The following is a 16,043-nucleotide window of genomic DNA, read 5'->3' on the forward strand; positions in this document are numbered from 1 at the left end:
TCTGTAGTGGCAGGTACACTTTGGAGTAGTACATACACCACAGTTATTAAATACCATAACTGTTTGATTGGCTAGTTCGTGGACCACTAATGAATTTAGACGAACGGTTGCGTAGCGATAGTAGACCAAGTGCTCTAAAATAATCATAGTAATTACTTCCGTGAAGAAGCGCATTGTTTAAAAAATTGTACATCTAGTCATTTCCAAAGTTATTCTGCGCTGTACTGTAAGAAGCTGCAGTATGCGTTAAAGGCAGGACTAAGCGTCTTCAACTTTTTTATCATACAGCAATTTCGTCTGCTTTATGTGCTCGCGTGCGTCTGCAACGGATGTTAGTGTTGTGTTTCTGATGCGTCTTGTTAAAAAAGCTTTCTGGCTAGCCAACTAACTGACGGAGTTTACACAACAGGTAATATCTCCAGTCAATATAATGTTCCTGCAAGCATACATACATTACAAACTACAATTAGGGATTTAATTTCAGTCACGTCCGAGCCGACAAGAAAACACCTTAGGGCCTAACCATGGCAACCGGTCAAATTTTGTTCGACTTCAGAAGCAGATAAAGATGAAACTTTCACGGTCGAACGTACAAGCGATTCTCCAGATCTTGTTTGTCCCAAAAAGGCCCCACTACAGCGATTACACTTACAGGTATGCAGCAGGAGTGGCTCCTTAACAGGTTGTACAGCACAGGCCAGACACAAAGAAAAGATTTAAGAAACGTAAATCTGAACATGGACATTGCCTTATTGTCAGTAGGGCGCGGCCAAACAAAATTTAAAAGTTAAAGATCTGCTATGTTACAGCCTGTATCTGTAGTCAAAGCATTGCTTCGTACTCTAAGTACGTACAGTACTTCGTACCCTATCGTAAAAGGCTTAGGCGCCATCCATAAATTACGTCACGCAAAAAATTGGACATTTTGATACCCCCCTCCCCCTGTGTCACCAATGCTAACAAACTGAGATCCCCTCCCCTGAGCGTTACGTAACAAAATTTGAACCCCTCCATCGATATAGCATGTTGACGTCATCATCGTAACAAATTTTTAAAGCCTCCCTCCCCCTCGTAACAAACAGTAACGCTTTCAGGACCTCCCCCTCCCCCTACTTGCGTGACGTAATTTATGGATGGCGCCTTATGTGCGCTCGGTATTCTCTGTACGAGTCTCCGTTTCTGAAACGAGCTAGATAATTATTATTTGTTCAGTAAATTATTACTAGAAAGGCAGCTAGTTATTTTGTATTTTATGTTTACAGATAGGTAGATCTGTATTTCGATTTTTGTGCTAGCAGTATCTGTAAGTGCTAAAAACTGACAGTGCGCATTAAAATGGAAGTATAAGACCTGCAGATTTATCTCTCAAAAATTAGTTAATTACTCGTACCACTACCGTCTACAGGTGGTTCAGAAACAAAAACGGAGAATATTGGACACACAAACTGTAGCCTGTAGGCCTCGTACGATAGCGTATGAAGTGGTTGGTATTACGAATACGAAACAAAGCATTGGCTGTAGCTATTTGTAGAAGTTCTACAACATACAAATCTTCAACTTTTAAATTTAGTTTGGCCGCGCCCTACTGACCATAGCAGATGAAACTGTTTTTTAGGCATACCCTATTGTTACTCTGTCTCCTGCAAAAAATAAAATTTTTCTGAGAGGGGAGCCGGTGACGCTGCCCAGGTTAGCATACGAGTACTTTACCAATTCACCAAGTTACAGAGCAGTGCATGTAGTGATGTACAGTAGTTGGATCATTTGGATGCAAGTATTTCCATGACAACTGCCGTAAACCAACTGCCGTAGCTTTCCAAAGTGTAAAAAAGATACGTTTCATGCTGGTACAGGCTATAGAATGAATCTTTTTTCGATACGAAAAACAGTAATCTATTTGGAATCAATTATCGATTACGAGTGTGCAGCAAAATATCATCTTTTGTTGTCTTTCTGGTATGGCACCGACGAGAAAACGGAGACATCTGCCTGAGTTAAGTTGCAGCGGGTCTCCATTAGCCACCTCAAGCTTTGGTTTTATGGGTCGTCGCTTCTTCTTCGCGGGAGACGTCTTCTTAGGAGATTTCATAAAGGCAGAGTACATGATCAAGAAATAATTACGATCTACAGCGCTGGTGTTCAGCAATGTGATCTCGATATTCTGATGGCATAAACACATAAAAAAACGTAAACAACACAACTTTTAAGGAGAAATAATTCCGCAAGTGTACGGTAAGCCAACAACTACGAGTACAGTAGGAATTCTTCCGAAATTCAAAAAATTTGGTGATCGGTGTGAGTCATGTGCGTAAGTAGTTTCGGGTACTGTAATGGTTGTGCTTCGACGTCGAAGCGCAACGCTTACGCGGACAAGTAAGCTGAAAACCCATCACAGATTTTGCGATTACGAATCAGAATGTTTACTTGCTTACGCGCTGTTACGTCACATTTTCTACGCGTTTTACCGTTACCTGTCGCGCTAAGGTTACCCAAATATAACTGACCTCCACCACTATAAGCTAAGTTAACGAATTTTTTAAGCAGACTGCTATAAACACTCGTTAGTACTATAAACTTTATAGTACCAACGAGTGTTTATATCAGTCTGCTTAAAAAATTCCCCAAAGAATATTTTAGCCCGGGGTTATTTTTAAACTACTGAGTGGCCCAAAATGTAACTGTTACGAGTTAGGAAAAATATTTTGCGTCATCGGTGATCGAGATTGCCCTGAAACAACTTTTATCTCCCATAGACTTGTACTTAAAACGCACAACGAACCGAGGGACGTGGCTGCCTAGCGCAGAGGCACCCTATCATTTCGGCCACCATTCATTTCGGCCACCATTCATTTCGGCTGCCATTCATTTCGGCTGCCATTCATTTCGGCTGCCATTCGTTTCGGCTATTATTCATTTCGGCTACGATTACATTTATTTTACCATACATTTCGGCACTAGCTGAACCGATTACAATTCGATTTGTTTATTTTTTACAGTCATCGTGTACAGTTAAGTACATGCACGTCAACCACTAAAGCGGACAATTCAATCTTCAAAATAATAGATACTGGCAGGTTGATTTCAAGACAGCATTAACGTACTTACTTAGTAGCGAGTTATTTTATCCGTAATAGTAAAGTGATACCGCACAAACATAGTAGTACTTACTACACAGCCCAACCGATGCCCACAAATAACAAAGCAAAAACTACAATATTCCCGAAAAAACTTAATATAGGATAAATGCATAACATTGCCAAACGTACCGTATAAGATTGGCTGTACCGAAACTAGATTCGCTTCGAATTTTCGGCGCACAACAACGTTAACGCATAATAAACGAAACCCGCAATAATATCATGAGAAAAAAACGCGCACATGATATGAAACCGAGCAAGTGATGAATTAATTACAGTGGTTCAGTACGTTTTTCTAACATGATCTCCAGATTCGTAGCCACCGCTCTTAGGTAATCCGCACTGTCCATTTGGCCGTAGCTGGAAGCGATATTTTTAAGTCGCTTGGTGACCTCAACATATTTTTTCTTCTGCCTCGGTTCAGCACCTGCCATTCGCAACGCAACCTCTGTTTGCTGGTGGGTGATTTCTCTTGCCAAAAGGTCATGAAAAGTATAGATGCCGGGATGATCTCTGTTCACTACATCCGAAAAAGCGTGGTGCCACGCTTCAAGCCGATTCGTTGTGCGATGAATATCGTTTTCCAGCCGATCCCAGCAATTCCAGAATTCTACTGGGAATAGCGGTTTGGTGATAATGCACTTGTTTGTTGAAATCACGAATGCGGTGTGGCCGATGTAGGTTGTTCGCAAATAATCAATAAAAGCGTCGCCATGCTTGAACGGGAAATCCGGTATTTTCAGCAGATCCGCGAGCACACGCTGAACATCTTTGACTGGGACAAAGGCAAGTGCGAAAAGCATGCGACAACACAAGCTGAATTCTGGATCAGTGGCATACGCAGGCCCCAGCCCAAGATTGACGAGTTTTCGGTAAACGCTTTGCCCAAAATGAAAATTGCAACCTAAACCATAACCGGGTTAAAGTATTCGTTAAATTCATTTAACATAATTTAAAAATTGCTAAAACTGACGTTTTTGATTTATGGATCAATTTTTGTAAATTGTTGATAATTGAAACCTTATTGTTTTATAACTACAAAACTCTATATTACCATAAACTGTTGCAATGCAACTAAAATTCTAAATTTCTTTACACGTTATATTTAATATTAATCAATATATTAATAAAATTTATATTTGCATATCATTAAAATATCACATTATATATCAAATTATTATAAATTCTTTCATATTTTTAAAAACTACCGACATAATATTTTCGGCTATAGTTCAATTACTGTAAATTTTTTAAAATCAAGGAACTATGATTTTACAATTAGTCAGTAACTGAAATTACGATAAACTGTTGACATGATTACTGGAATCCTTTATTAATACATAATTACAAATTTTTAAAGATTAATATGTCATAATTAGCAATTACTGGTTTTTTTAAAATTCTGAAATGTAAAATAGATTTTTCTGAAATATAATGCCGCACTTAAATCGGAAACAATAACGACAAAATTTGTTTAAACAAGCATTTTTGCATTTCCAAAATATGATTATTCGGTAATTTATAATTTGATTAAAACCTTTACAAAAATTTAATAAAATTTATGAAAAAGCTGTTGAAATTTGTTATTTTGTTATTATTTATTGTAATATTTTTTTTAGCCATCGTACCTTACAATAATTCGAGGTTCAGTGCAGTTCATTAGAAATCTATTCAAAAAATATTCTATTTAAGTTCAAAATTCATGAGACTTTTTTAGATAAAAACATGGTTTAAGATTATGATTTTAACCAATTATTCACTAATTTTAAATTATTTTTTAAAGTGTGCTATTTTTTTATTCTTGTTTTTTTCTGTACCTCTTAATTTTGACACCGGAAAAACAGCTCGAAATGCGATAATTGAGGACTGCTCGAAATCCATGAGCATATATTCCGGCCCAATCGCACCCGGTCGCCCTTTCCCCAGCAGCAGATCATGAATGATGATGAAAAATCGGCGGTATGTTAGCTCGCATTAATTAGGCAGCAATCCGTATATGAGAGGTGTTGTCGCTCCACATACATTCGCGTGGACAGTGTACAGCTGTGAGAAGATGGGCGGGCTCACGCTGAAAGTGCCGTCATTGAGCCAAACAGCTGCGTTCGCAAGGTGATCAACACATTTAGGGTCTCCGAATATAATGATTCTGTGCTGATCTTCCCGTCCGGTGTCAGCAATAAGAATCGACTCCCCACGCGTATTTTCTTTCAAAAAGTAGCTCCCATCAATATCTGCGAGAGTGTTAACACGTGTCACGGGAATACCAGCCGCCTTCCTTTGACGTACAATGGTCTGCGCAAGGGCATCGTATGATGTCATTTTAACGGCCACGGTAAGCGGAATATCGGCGCGAATTTCGTCAATTATCTGCCGTGGTCTTTCCAGTGTTGTCGCTGCACGGGCTTTCAAAACCTGCCTTGCCGACTTTGCTCTGACCTTTACAACGTCCGGAGCGTGGGAGTGTTGGTCGCGTTCGGTGGCTTTTGCATTAACATAAAGCAGGCGAGCATTACACTGGTCCTTCTCTCTACAACGCCAGTTTTGACACTGCTCCGTTCTCACATCTGCCCGTTTCCACGATTCAATATACTCATATCCATTGTAAATCAAAACTTTTCCCTTGCGGTTAGTCTGAGAAAACGTTACTTCACCCATTATTTTCGCTAACACTAATAAGTCGCTTTGTTGTACAAAAACAGCAAAGTTGATTTTGACTTTATCCGTATTAAAAAATGAAACAGAAGTCCAACTGCCGAGCGAGTTCGAATTGCAAATATGGCAGTCAATGAGAGCATAAGTACAGTACACTGATGTACCAAAATCGAACTCATCGGAGCCGCCCTTGCGCAATCATTACAGCTAGGTTTGTTATCCCGCTCATTTCGAACTGCACGAAAGTTGTGTACTAGGCTTCTAGCGGTATTATTGCGGGTGGTAGGACAAATGACAATTATGTTAAAAGTACAGTAATTTGTGGTATTGTAGTGATTGTACTGTACTTAGGTAATTACTAAAAATCAGTATGGTCGCGTAATAATTTTAATAATAAATACCGATGTATGAATACAGCCATACGTATTTAATATTATATACAGTTGCATTAACGTAGTAGTACTCGTAGCATTAACGTAGTGGTGTTACTGTAACTTCAACTGCAAAATGTCCTCGCAGTGTTAGCCGAAATGAATGGCAGCCGAAATGAATGGTGGCCGAAATGAATGGACACGAGCGCAGAAGCGTGTGTGACCTCGAGCCGATATTTCACGCAGATGGGAAAATTCACCTTCACTTTAACCATGCCCACAGTCCTACTGCAATGGTTATGTAGGACTGATTGAAATCGAACCATCGCTTTCAAATTTCACAAGAGCACTGAACGATAAACACGATAGACTTATTTTTTGAATAAGGACGTTCGTAATTTCTTAAACACGTACAACTAAGCTGGTGTTAGCAGCTTATCTGTACAGCTGAAAACTTCTTGAAGGGCAGTAAAGTTTCTAGCCATACAGATAAGCTGAAAACACCAGCCAGTACACTCGCGAGGATTTAAAAAATCGAAAGTGCTCTGGTGCTAAGCACTAGGAATTATCTTAGCGCATAGCAGGCACCATAAAAAATACAGATTTAAAACTTCAAAAAAATTAAATGTATGAAACAAAAAGAGAAAAATTAAACTCAAAGGTTGCTCAAAAGGTTCGCGACAATTAATATACAGAACACGTATTAAAATTACATTAGGGCTGCGTGCACAGGTAAACACGGGTGTTCGCTGCGTGCACGGGTGACCTTTTTGGGTCCCCACAGGTGTTGGCTGTGGGCACGGGGTTTGAGAACAAAAAAAAACGTAAAAAAATTCAAATTTAGAAAGTCGTGCGCGCAGCCAACGTCCGCGTAGACACCCGTGGGCAGAGTCAACGCCCGTATCCGAATTTTGTGCACCAACACCCGTGTTTTTCCGTGCACGCAGCATCGACCTAAAATATTTCAAAGCTTTCTGCTTTGTCAACTTTTGTACACGGTACAACTGTCGTAGAGTGGTGCAATTCATGTTTCGGAGAAGCATTAGTAAATGCTCTGAATCATTACCCATATTTAAAATTCCGTTAAAAGGCTGAAATAAAATACGAAAAAAATCATTCACCACTGCACCTTCAACACGCGGTGGCGCAATGCGGTAGGCGAATTTAAATCGTTTCGGCGAGGTACTTTGAACCAAAAACCTAAAGGATGGTGAAGTATGTATAATACTGCAGAAACACTAGAGTAGAAATCAAGCGAAGCCAGTGAGCGTTTTTCCAGCAAAAATTATTCTAAAATTCCTTGAGAAATAGTAAATGTAGTAAAGGTTAAAAGTCAGGAATGATGTATCATGGAGAAAGCCCAAAGAACAAAGCCGACGCTTGCAATTGTTTTTAATTTTTAATTGCTATAAATTCCATATACGTAAAATGCTAAATCAGAGCATAATTCCTTTCGGGCACATAACTTTTTTGAGCACACCATTTATGAATAATTAAAGGAGTAAATACAAATTTGTACATGTATGTACTCTGTATTCTGCAACATTTGCGCCCACCATGGGAAATACGGTGAACTTACTCCTATATTTCAAACGAAGATTTTAGACTGAGTAAATAAAGTATAGTAAAGATCTCCAGATATTCATTCGCGCGGGGCGGGAAGCCAACAAACGGTTTTATTGCAAAAATCGCTAGAGTATGTATGCAGCTAAATATGGTTTTTTCTTTCAGTGTTTTGCAAAACCAGCTTTCGCATTATCAGAATAACAGTACTCCACATCTTTATTTTTTTAAAGTACGCACTTCTTCAAAAATTCCTGATTGTGAGTGGGGCGTGCGTCCGTGCCACCCTTTCTAAATTCGCCATTGCTACAGTGGGGGCGCAATAAAAAAACTGTATAAGCTGAATGAAGTAGCACCACGGAGTCTGGCGTAGGGAAAAAAGCATGTACTGGTAGTCGGGTACAGTATGTTGCTAGATACAGTAGTAGTTACCGACAGTAGGAATCCAGCGGTCGGGCGTGCTAGTAAGTAATGTTTCTAGTATTTACAGTACCCTGAGTACAGTAATCACATGGCTTGCATTAATGTGCGTTGTAAACTTGTACAAAACATCGAAACGCATGCAATGCCATGCACATATTCCTGTGTAGCAAAAATCTAATTATTTTTCGTGCATCCTGATATTTCATCATACAGCGATGGGAGCACCCCCCGGCCCCCAGGGGCCAAACAAATTTCAGGGAAGGTAAAAAAAAAATTATACCATCAAGCAATGCTGTCATCCAGCGTACTTACTACTTACTTACCACATCGCACCCACTGTCATGCAAGTACGGTACGGTTGCACTTTACTATGGTTGCTATGTAGCGTACGATGCGCAGTACAGCACCTCAGTACGAAACTCCTGCGCATAGCCACTTCGAACAAATTTACACTATGGTAATAACTTCGGTGACTCCGATTTAATTTAGGCTCACTTTGATTGCAACACCGGCTGCGCTTGTTTTCGCTGAACATGGAGCCCAATTGTTTTAGGACGTCCCGGCGAGTAGAGTTAATTCCTGTCCACAGCCTTAAGGGATTTGGTCTGGTACATGGTATCAAATTCGTGTACAACGCGAAAACTTAGTTTCGTGCACTCCAAACACGTTTTTGTTTTGTTTTATGACATTTTATAGCCAGATGATATGTATAAACTGCCGGAAAACCGTTTGTGCGCGCAACATCCGGTTCGGGAATTATGGCTGTTAGAAAATTCCAAAAAGTTGTAATGCATCTCGGTGTACCAGAAGTCTCGTTATCGTGCTATCTTCTCTAAAATTTGGATACAAATGCACATACCGGTATCCAAGAAGGTCGTTTTTACACCGAACCAAACTTTTAAAATTCATTTTAAAATTAAAAAAAATGGTGCCACTCTGGTTCGGTGTAAAAACGATCTTCATTTGGTTGATAATGAGACTTTTGGTACTCCTGAATGCATTTAAACTTTTTGGAATTTTCTAACAGCCATAACTCCCGAAACCGAATTTTGCGCCCATAAACGGTCATTACGCCTGTATATACAAATCATTTGTCTTCAGAATGTCAAAAAGCAAAGGAACGGTTTCGAATTGCGCGAAAGTTAAAGATTGTACACGAATTTGGTACCATGTGCAGCCCTACACCATGTACCGGGCCAAATCACTTAACGGCGTTATAACGCGTGCCGGCTAAAATGTTAACGGCGTTATAGCATGTGCCAGGCTAGAATGTTAATAGAACAAACACACGCTAGCTGTATGCTTCAGCCGCTCTTACGAGAATGCCGGACATTTAAAACGATGGGTATTTAACATAAGGTTTCCAGCAATTCGGTCATTTTGCGGTAACTCGTTGACGCGGCCAGTAGACGTTTTTGCGTTGCGTTAACTTAAAAATATATATTTCAGAAAAATATTATACTACACCACTACGTCGAGAGAAAAATTAATATTGTCTTGCTAATTAATTTATAAAGTTTTAAAGTCGAAAATTTTATGCTTAAATTCACTAAGCGCTGTGAGTAGTGTTCAATGCTTACGCACTTAGTGCTCAAGCTCAAGATCGTCCGGAAGCGGGAATGTTAACGTTACATACATACCGGTAGTAATGTTAGCGCTACAAGCGCTTATTAGATGCGATAGTAATCCATACAAATTTACTGTCAGCGGCACTACACTAGAGTCTGGCGTGAGTCGTAATTTTGTATTTTTCCTTATTTCAGTTTATGTTCAATTGTAGTCTCGCTTGCACAGGTTAAAGTTACTCGTATTTTAACTCAGTGCAGATCGCAGACTAAGTATACAGAATAAAGAAAATACAAAGTACGAGTAGCCTGATACGTAGAAAGTATAAGCCTTAGCAGAAAAATTAACGCGTCATATAAGCGTTTGTACAAGCTTTTAATGAGAGCGGTTTAGGGAGAATTCGATTATGATAATTTAGCAGAATTCGATTATCGTGCAATTACAGCGTGAACATCCCATGGCCCGGCTCGCGTGTTAACGGCGTTAACAAAAAACTTTACCTCCTGTAAAATCGCTTTTCCTTGTTTAACAAACAGCAAGCGCAAAAGAAATCCACTTTTGGAAATCAAAACCTATTCTGTTTTAAATGTGACTATAACACAACCGCTTTATGAAAAACTGCAAAATTAATGTCTCAAATTTTCAAATAACGTGCTCTTGAAAATAACATACAATTTCGTCAGCAATTTCAAAACTTAAGTATATAGGCTCAGCCGCGCAGTCATATTTATTTATGCTATTACAGTATTACTGTACATTACGGTGCCGCACCGAATTGTGCCACATTAATTTAGGCGAACAAGATCAGTATTGTCACTGCTTAAGAACAGCCAATTCGTACGGGACTTCAGACAGGGTCTAAATGTGATTTGAACTTGATTTTAGTCTATGATTCGTGAACTGCGATTATTTTGCTACATAGACTGAGCGAACAGCTTGCATTATTTTGGTCGTTAACATTTGGGCCCGGTGGGAATGTTAACGTTAACATTCTAGCTCGGCTCACATGTTAATGCGTTAACCGTTAACGTGTTAACTCTTTTGCCGGCTACATACGTGCGTACGTACAACCTTTATACGAGTGCGTAAATACACTACATCGGGATGGACCACCAGCACTGGTCCGAATTGAAATACAATTATCAATGTCTGGTTGAAGAATTACCGCTAATTTCCCCGAAGAATCACCGAATCTTATTCGTATTAATTGTAACCATTCACCAGAGGGAACTTGCCAAGTTTTCTCTGTTTTCCGGCAACATCCAGCAACGCTTGTCACGAAGCTTATAATACGTCTAAGAATGATGTACGCTTATTCGAGTGAATAAACATTAATTGTCAAAAAAAAACATCAAAAAAACTGATATCAGCTCCTCAGGCTTAACAAATGTTTCGTACGAGTACTAAAGAAAGCAGACACTGCAGGGACAACAAAAATATATGTTAAGGTAAGGCACAGTACAGTGATCATTGCAGTTACCGACTTACCAGATTCCAGAATGCAGGTTTTTGAGATTTCAGTATTATTATGAGCACACTTATTTGCATGAGACAAATTTTGAACAGGCAGAACAGCATTTCCTCGGCGTTCCCGGACAGTAGCCGGGATCGGCTTGCAGAATACGGCAGTGTGCACTGCAGTCCTGGCGTGCTCGACAGTTAGTGGCGCCACATCCGCGGAAACCGCTTGTCAGCCGAGACCGTACTCTAAGACTTTTACCTAGTTAGTTAGGTTTGTGTTTATCCTGTAGACAGTACAGTATCTTGCTTGTACAACAGGCGATCGTGCTCGAACGACAGAAACAGCATCCCCTCTCTCTCGCTCAACTAAAGAAAGCCGAACAGCCGGCGGACGCTGAGCTCAAGCGGAAAGCGCCGTTGCGTGTCGTTGAATACCATCTGGCGTTGCCGTTGGAACTGCTGAAGGAGATCTTCCACTCCCTGGACACCGTCGACCGCGTGCGTTGCCGCCGCACCTGTCGACTGTGGGCTGAGCTCCTCACCGCGCCAGACATGTGCAGCGAGGTGTGTTATGTAGCCATTCATTATATGATCATGCCTATGCCACGCTCATGAAAATTAATTGTCTGTCTAACCACTGTGCCACATAATATGTGTCGTTAGCATATGCATATACATTGAGCTGTTGTATTCGCTACATCATCCTTCGTTCTAACTACGATACATTCGCGTTAACATGTGTACATAACAAAGCCCACGTTACAGGTGCGTGTAGCGCGACGGCAGTACGGCTTGTGGGATAACTACGTCCTGTACGCCGGCCTCGCCAAGAACATCACGCCTGGGATCCGCAGCATCTCGGTTCGCGAAAGCGGCAAGTGCGGCAACGAAGTGTTCTACGTCGTCAAGCGTCTCTTGAAAGACGCCCGTATCCGCCTGCACCGCTTCATCGTGCAGCGGCCACCGACCAGCCTCGCTGACCCATCCCCGGCTGCGTGGAAAACAGTCCTGGACACGCTGTCCGTCAAGGTCACCGCGGGCCTGCTGCAGTCCCGGCTGGTGTCGTACTGCGAGCGGGTGATTGTCAAGGATTTCGTCCTCACCGTGTCGATTGTTATGGAGTCCCGCATTCCCTCGGTCGTCTTCGCCGGGGGGCAAGTCGATAAATGGGAAGTTGTGGAGCTGTTGGAGAAGCATGTGCGCAGTCAGGGGCCGCCGGTGGATGTGCAGCAAATAGCCCATTTCATGGCCCATCGGGGTGACAGCAAAGCGAAGGCCCGATTAGTGAGAACGGTATTGAGCCAGTTATCTGCATTTTGATGATAATGGGGCTTAAGCTGCTGAATGATTTGCTGATTCTGCACACCTACCAAGCCAGCGACCCGCGTCCCGCGACGCAGCATCGGGAACACCGCTGGTCGTTGTACAATGTGGCCGGCGTGGACGTCGGCCAGCTGAACCGGTTCTGTCTGTGCGCCTTGTCGCGCTGCATGGAGAGATGGAGTGACGATGGCAGTGCATCTAGTGATTCCGCTGAATACGAGTTTGAGTGACACGCGTTTATGGGCGGGCCATGTGTTGAGGTTACTCATAATGGTAGACAAAAGAAGCAGATTTGCGCTCATGCCGCCGCTCACGTCGTCAACTAAAAGCTCTGCGTGCGTTGTCGTCCTTCGTTTTGTTGGTTTTCGGATCTGAACGACTGAGCCCTAGTTGTTTTGGGGATTTGTTGTTTGGTGGTTTTGTTGTTTTTGGAAGCCTTGGTTGTTTTGTTGTGTGCAGTGGGATGGATATGATTTAGCAACCATAGTTCTCTTATCGCTCTTTGTTTTGTTCACTACTGTGCTGTTTAATAAAACCTTGAAGGTTTCTAAGTCAGTAAGTCATATGCTTACCAGTTACCGCATCACGACGCAGTGACCTGGCATAGTCTATGCCAGGTCACTGCGGCGTGATTCAGAGACGACGTGCCTCTTTGTTGGTTACTAAGCCGCACTGACGTTTATTTCACTCCGGACAATTCGCTGGCCGATATATTTTTGATTCACACTACTTCCTGACCGACGATTCGCTTTTGTGCGAATTGTTAATCGGCAAACAGTTCCGCATCACATCGTAGGCCCCCACACAGGGCAGGCGCTGGAGAATTTCAACGCAGTCTTCGTCGGGTTCCCAGTGACTTTCGCATCCGCCTAACCCGAAAATTCCAAACACTACCACAATACCGTTTAATGGGCGACGCATATTTCCCTTACCGACAACGTAAATCAGCCCGTTCGCGCCAACGCAGGCCGCAGCATTATAGTGTGCCGTTGGCATGGAGGTCAGTGCGCTCCACTCGTTCTTAGCGGGATCGTAGCGGAACGCAATGTCCAACGAGAGCTGCTCGATTGACTTTTTATATGTGCAACCACCAAAAGCGAAAAGACAATCTTGCCAGACGACGCGGGCCATGTCCCAAAAATTAATTCTCTCTTTTGCTAAGAAAAAGGTCCCTGTACGCTGCCAACGCCCCCACTGAAAGTCAAAGCATTCAAGCTGCAGATCGCTGGTAAAAACACAATAGGTTCCGTTCAGGAACGATGACAACAAGTAGCTGAACTCAGTGCCACCTATGGCACGTTTTCTACACGTCAAATTTTTGGAAAGCTAAATCCTGCCTGTTGTTTGCTGAACCCACCGTTGACGCCTGTTGTCCGCCTGTAACCTGCAGTTGTCTTGGGCCTATCTGTCCACGCATTACCCTTCTTCTCTATCGATATCTCCCGTTGTCCTGCTTCGTCCACCCGTTATCTTCCGTTGTCCACCTGTTGTCCTCCGTTGTCCTCCGTTGTCTCGCGTTGTCCATCCGTTGTCCTCCGTTATCCACCCGTTGTCTTGCGTTGTCCACCCGTTGTCCATCCGTTGTCTTGCGTTGTCCATCCGTTGTCCTCCGTTGTTTTGCGTTGTCCACCCGTTGTCCTCCGTTGTCTTGCGTTGTCCACCCGTTGTCCTCCGTTGTCCATCCGTTGTCTTGCGTTGTCCACCCGTTGTCCTCCGTTATCCATCCGTTGTCTTGCGTTGTCCATCCGTTGTCCTCCGTTGTCTTGCGTTGTCCATCCGTTGCCCTCCGTTGTCTTGCGTTGTCCACCCGTTGTCCTCCGTTGTCCATCCGTTGTCTTGCGTTGTCCATCCGTTGTCCTCCGTTGTCCATCCGTTGTCTTGCGTTGCCCATCAGTTGTCCTCCTTTGTCCATCCGTTGTCTTGCGTTGTCCATCCGTTGTCCTGCGTTGTTCATCCGTTGTCCTCCGTAGTCCGTCCGTTGTCCTCCGTTGCCCATCCGTTATCTTGCGTTGTCCATCCGTTGTCCACCCGTTGTCATGCGTTTTCCATCCGTTGTCTTTCGTTGTCCATTCGTTGTCTATTCGTTGTCTTACGTTGTCCATCCGCTGTCTTGCGTTGTCCATCCGTTATCCACCCGTTGTCCACTCGTTGTCCACCGTTGTCCATCCGTGGTCCATACGTTGTCCTCCGTTGTCCACCCGTTTTCTTGCGTTGAGTACTAAAATGTCTTCCACAATTATTTTTTAAGCCGAGATTGGGTTGGAAAATTGCGGCGAAAACAGAGTCTAAGGAGATTAGATGCGAGTATCGTGGTGGATGGGGTCTGGGAAAAGTATCAAAACCAAAAATAAGAAAATCAGTTGCTCTTTGATATGGCATCGGCGACCACAGACATTTAAGTGTTCGGCCTAAGAACGGCAACCTTTGAAACAGAAAAGGTGCGAGGTTATGCGAAGGCCGCATTCGAAACCATGAAAATCGCACCCCACACTCCTGCCACTACAAAACGATATATTAATATCATACCGGGCGCGACCTATTGACCTAGTTTTTTGAGTTTATACGCAACTTTTACTCCTTAATCTAAAAATGTTGGTCCCGAGTGAGGATGATGAAAACTTTTCGAGATATCGAAGCAGAAGCCAAAAACAGCGAAATCCAGAAATTCCACGTTTGTGCACCGTTCCAGCACGACCATACAGGATTAATCAAAGCAGCGTAGTTATACAAAAATCTAGCTTTGGAAGAGCACCAAAAAACCTAATAAACCTAAGAAAACCGAAGGAACCTAAGAAACCTATGAAAACCTAAGAAACCTAAAAAACCTAACAAACCTAAGAAACTAAGAAACCTAAGAATCCTAAGAAAACCTAAGAAACTTTAAAACCTTAGAAACCTAAGAAACCGAAAAAAAAACCTAAAAAACCTAAGAAAACTAAAAAACCTAAGAATAACCGAAGAATAACCTAAGAAACTAAAAAACCTGAGAAACCAAGAAACCTAAGAAAACCTAAAAACCTAAGAAAACCAAAGAAACCTAAGAATCCTAAGAAACTATAATAAACCAAAGAAACGTAAGAAAACCTAAGAAACCCAAGAAACCTAAGAAGCCATAACAAACCTAAGAACCCTAAGAAAACATAAGAAAACCTAAGAAAACAGAAGAAGACCTAAGAAAACCTAAAATGGCCAACACATCAAGTTGCCGAAATGAGCGTTGGCCGAAATGAACCAGTGCAGCCGAAATGTAACGCGGCCAAAGTGATCGGACGCGACAAAATAGGTCTTAAAAGCGTTCGAAAATTAATCATGGTAAGAGAAATGTCACAAGTTATATGTACAGCAACTTAGAAAGCAAATTAAAAAATATTCAACAGTTACTGTATCCCAGTGTATACGGAAAAATCCGTGCGTAGCATACATTTGGATGTAACCCGTGCACGTAGCTAGCTGCCCGGGCGTTCTGGATCTTATGCGGCGCATGACATGAGCGGCGGCCGACAATAATATGACGTTAACCTTAAAACATGTTCGCGGCGTCGATAAC

At 42.2% G+C, this 16,043-nt stretch overlaps 1 protein-coding gene across 1 annotated transcript; it reads left to right on the top strand.

Moving 5' to 3' along the window:
• Nucleotides 1–213: 213 nt before the first annotated feature.
• Nucleotides 214–13,002, top strand: LOC129601825 (uncharacterized). Its single transcript, XM_055500733.1, has 4 exons — nucleotides 214–409; nucleotides 485–654; nucleotides 11,492–11,737; nucleotides 11,939–13,002. Exons 3-4 carry the CDS (start codon nucleotides 11,726–11,728, stop codon nucleotides 12,491–12,493), a joined length of 567 nt encoding a protein of 188 aa, XP_055356708.1. The 5' UTR covers nucleotides 214–409; nucleotides 485–654; nucleotides 11,492–11,725; the 3' UTR covers nucleotides 12,494–13,002.
• The last annotated feature ends 3,041 nt before the right edge of the window (nucleotides 13,003–16,043 follow it).

The sequence above is a fragment of the Paramacrobiotus metropolitanus genome, unplaced genomic scaffold (genome assembly GCF_019649055.1).
Source record: "Paramacrobiotus metropolitanus isolate TYO unplaced genomic scaffold, Prichtersi_v1.0 Parri_scaffold0000281, whole genome shotgun sequence".
In the NCBI taxonomy this organism is placed as follows: domain Eukaryota; kingdom Metazoa; phylum Tardigrada; class Eutardigrada; order Parachela; family Macrobiotidae; genus Paramacrobiotus; species Paramacrobiotus metropolitanus.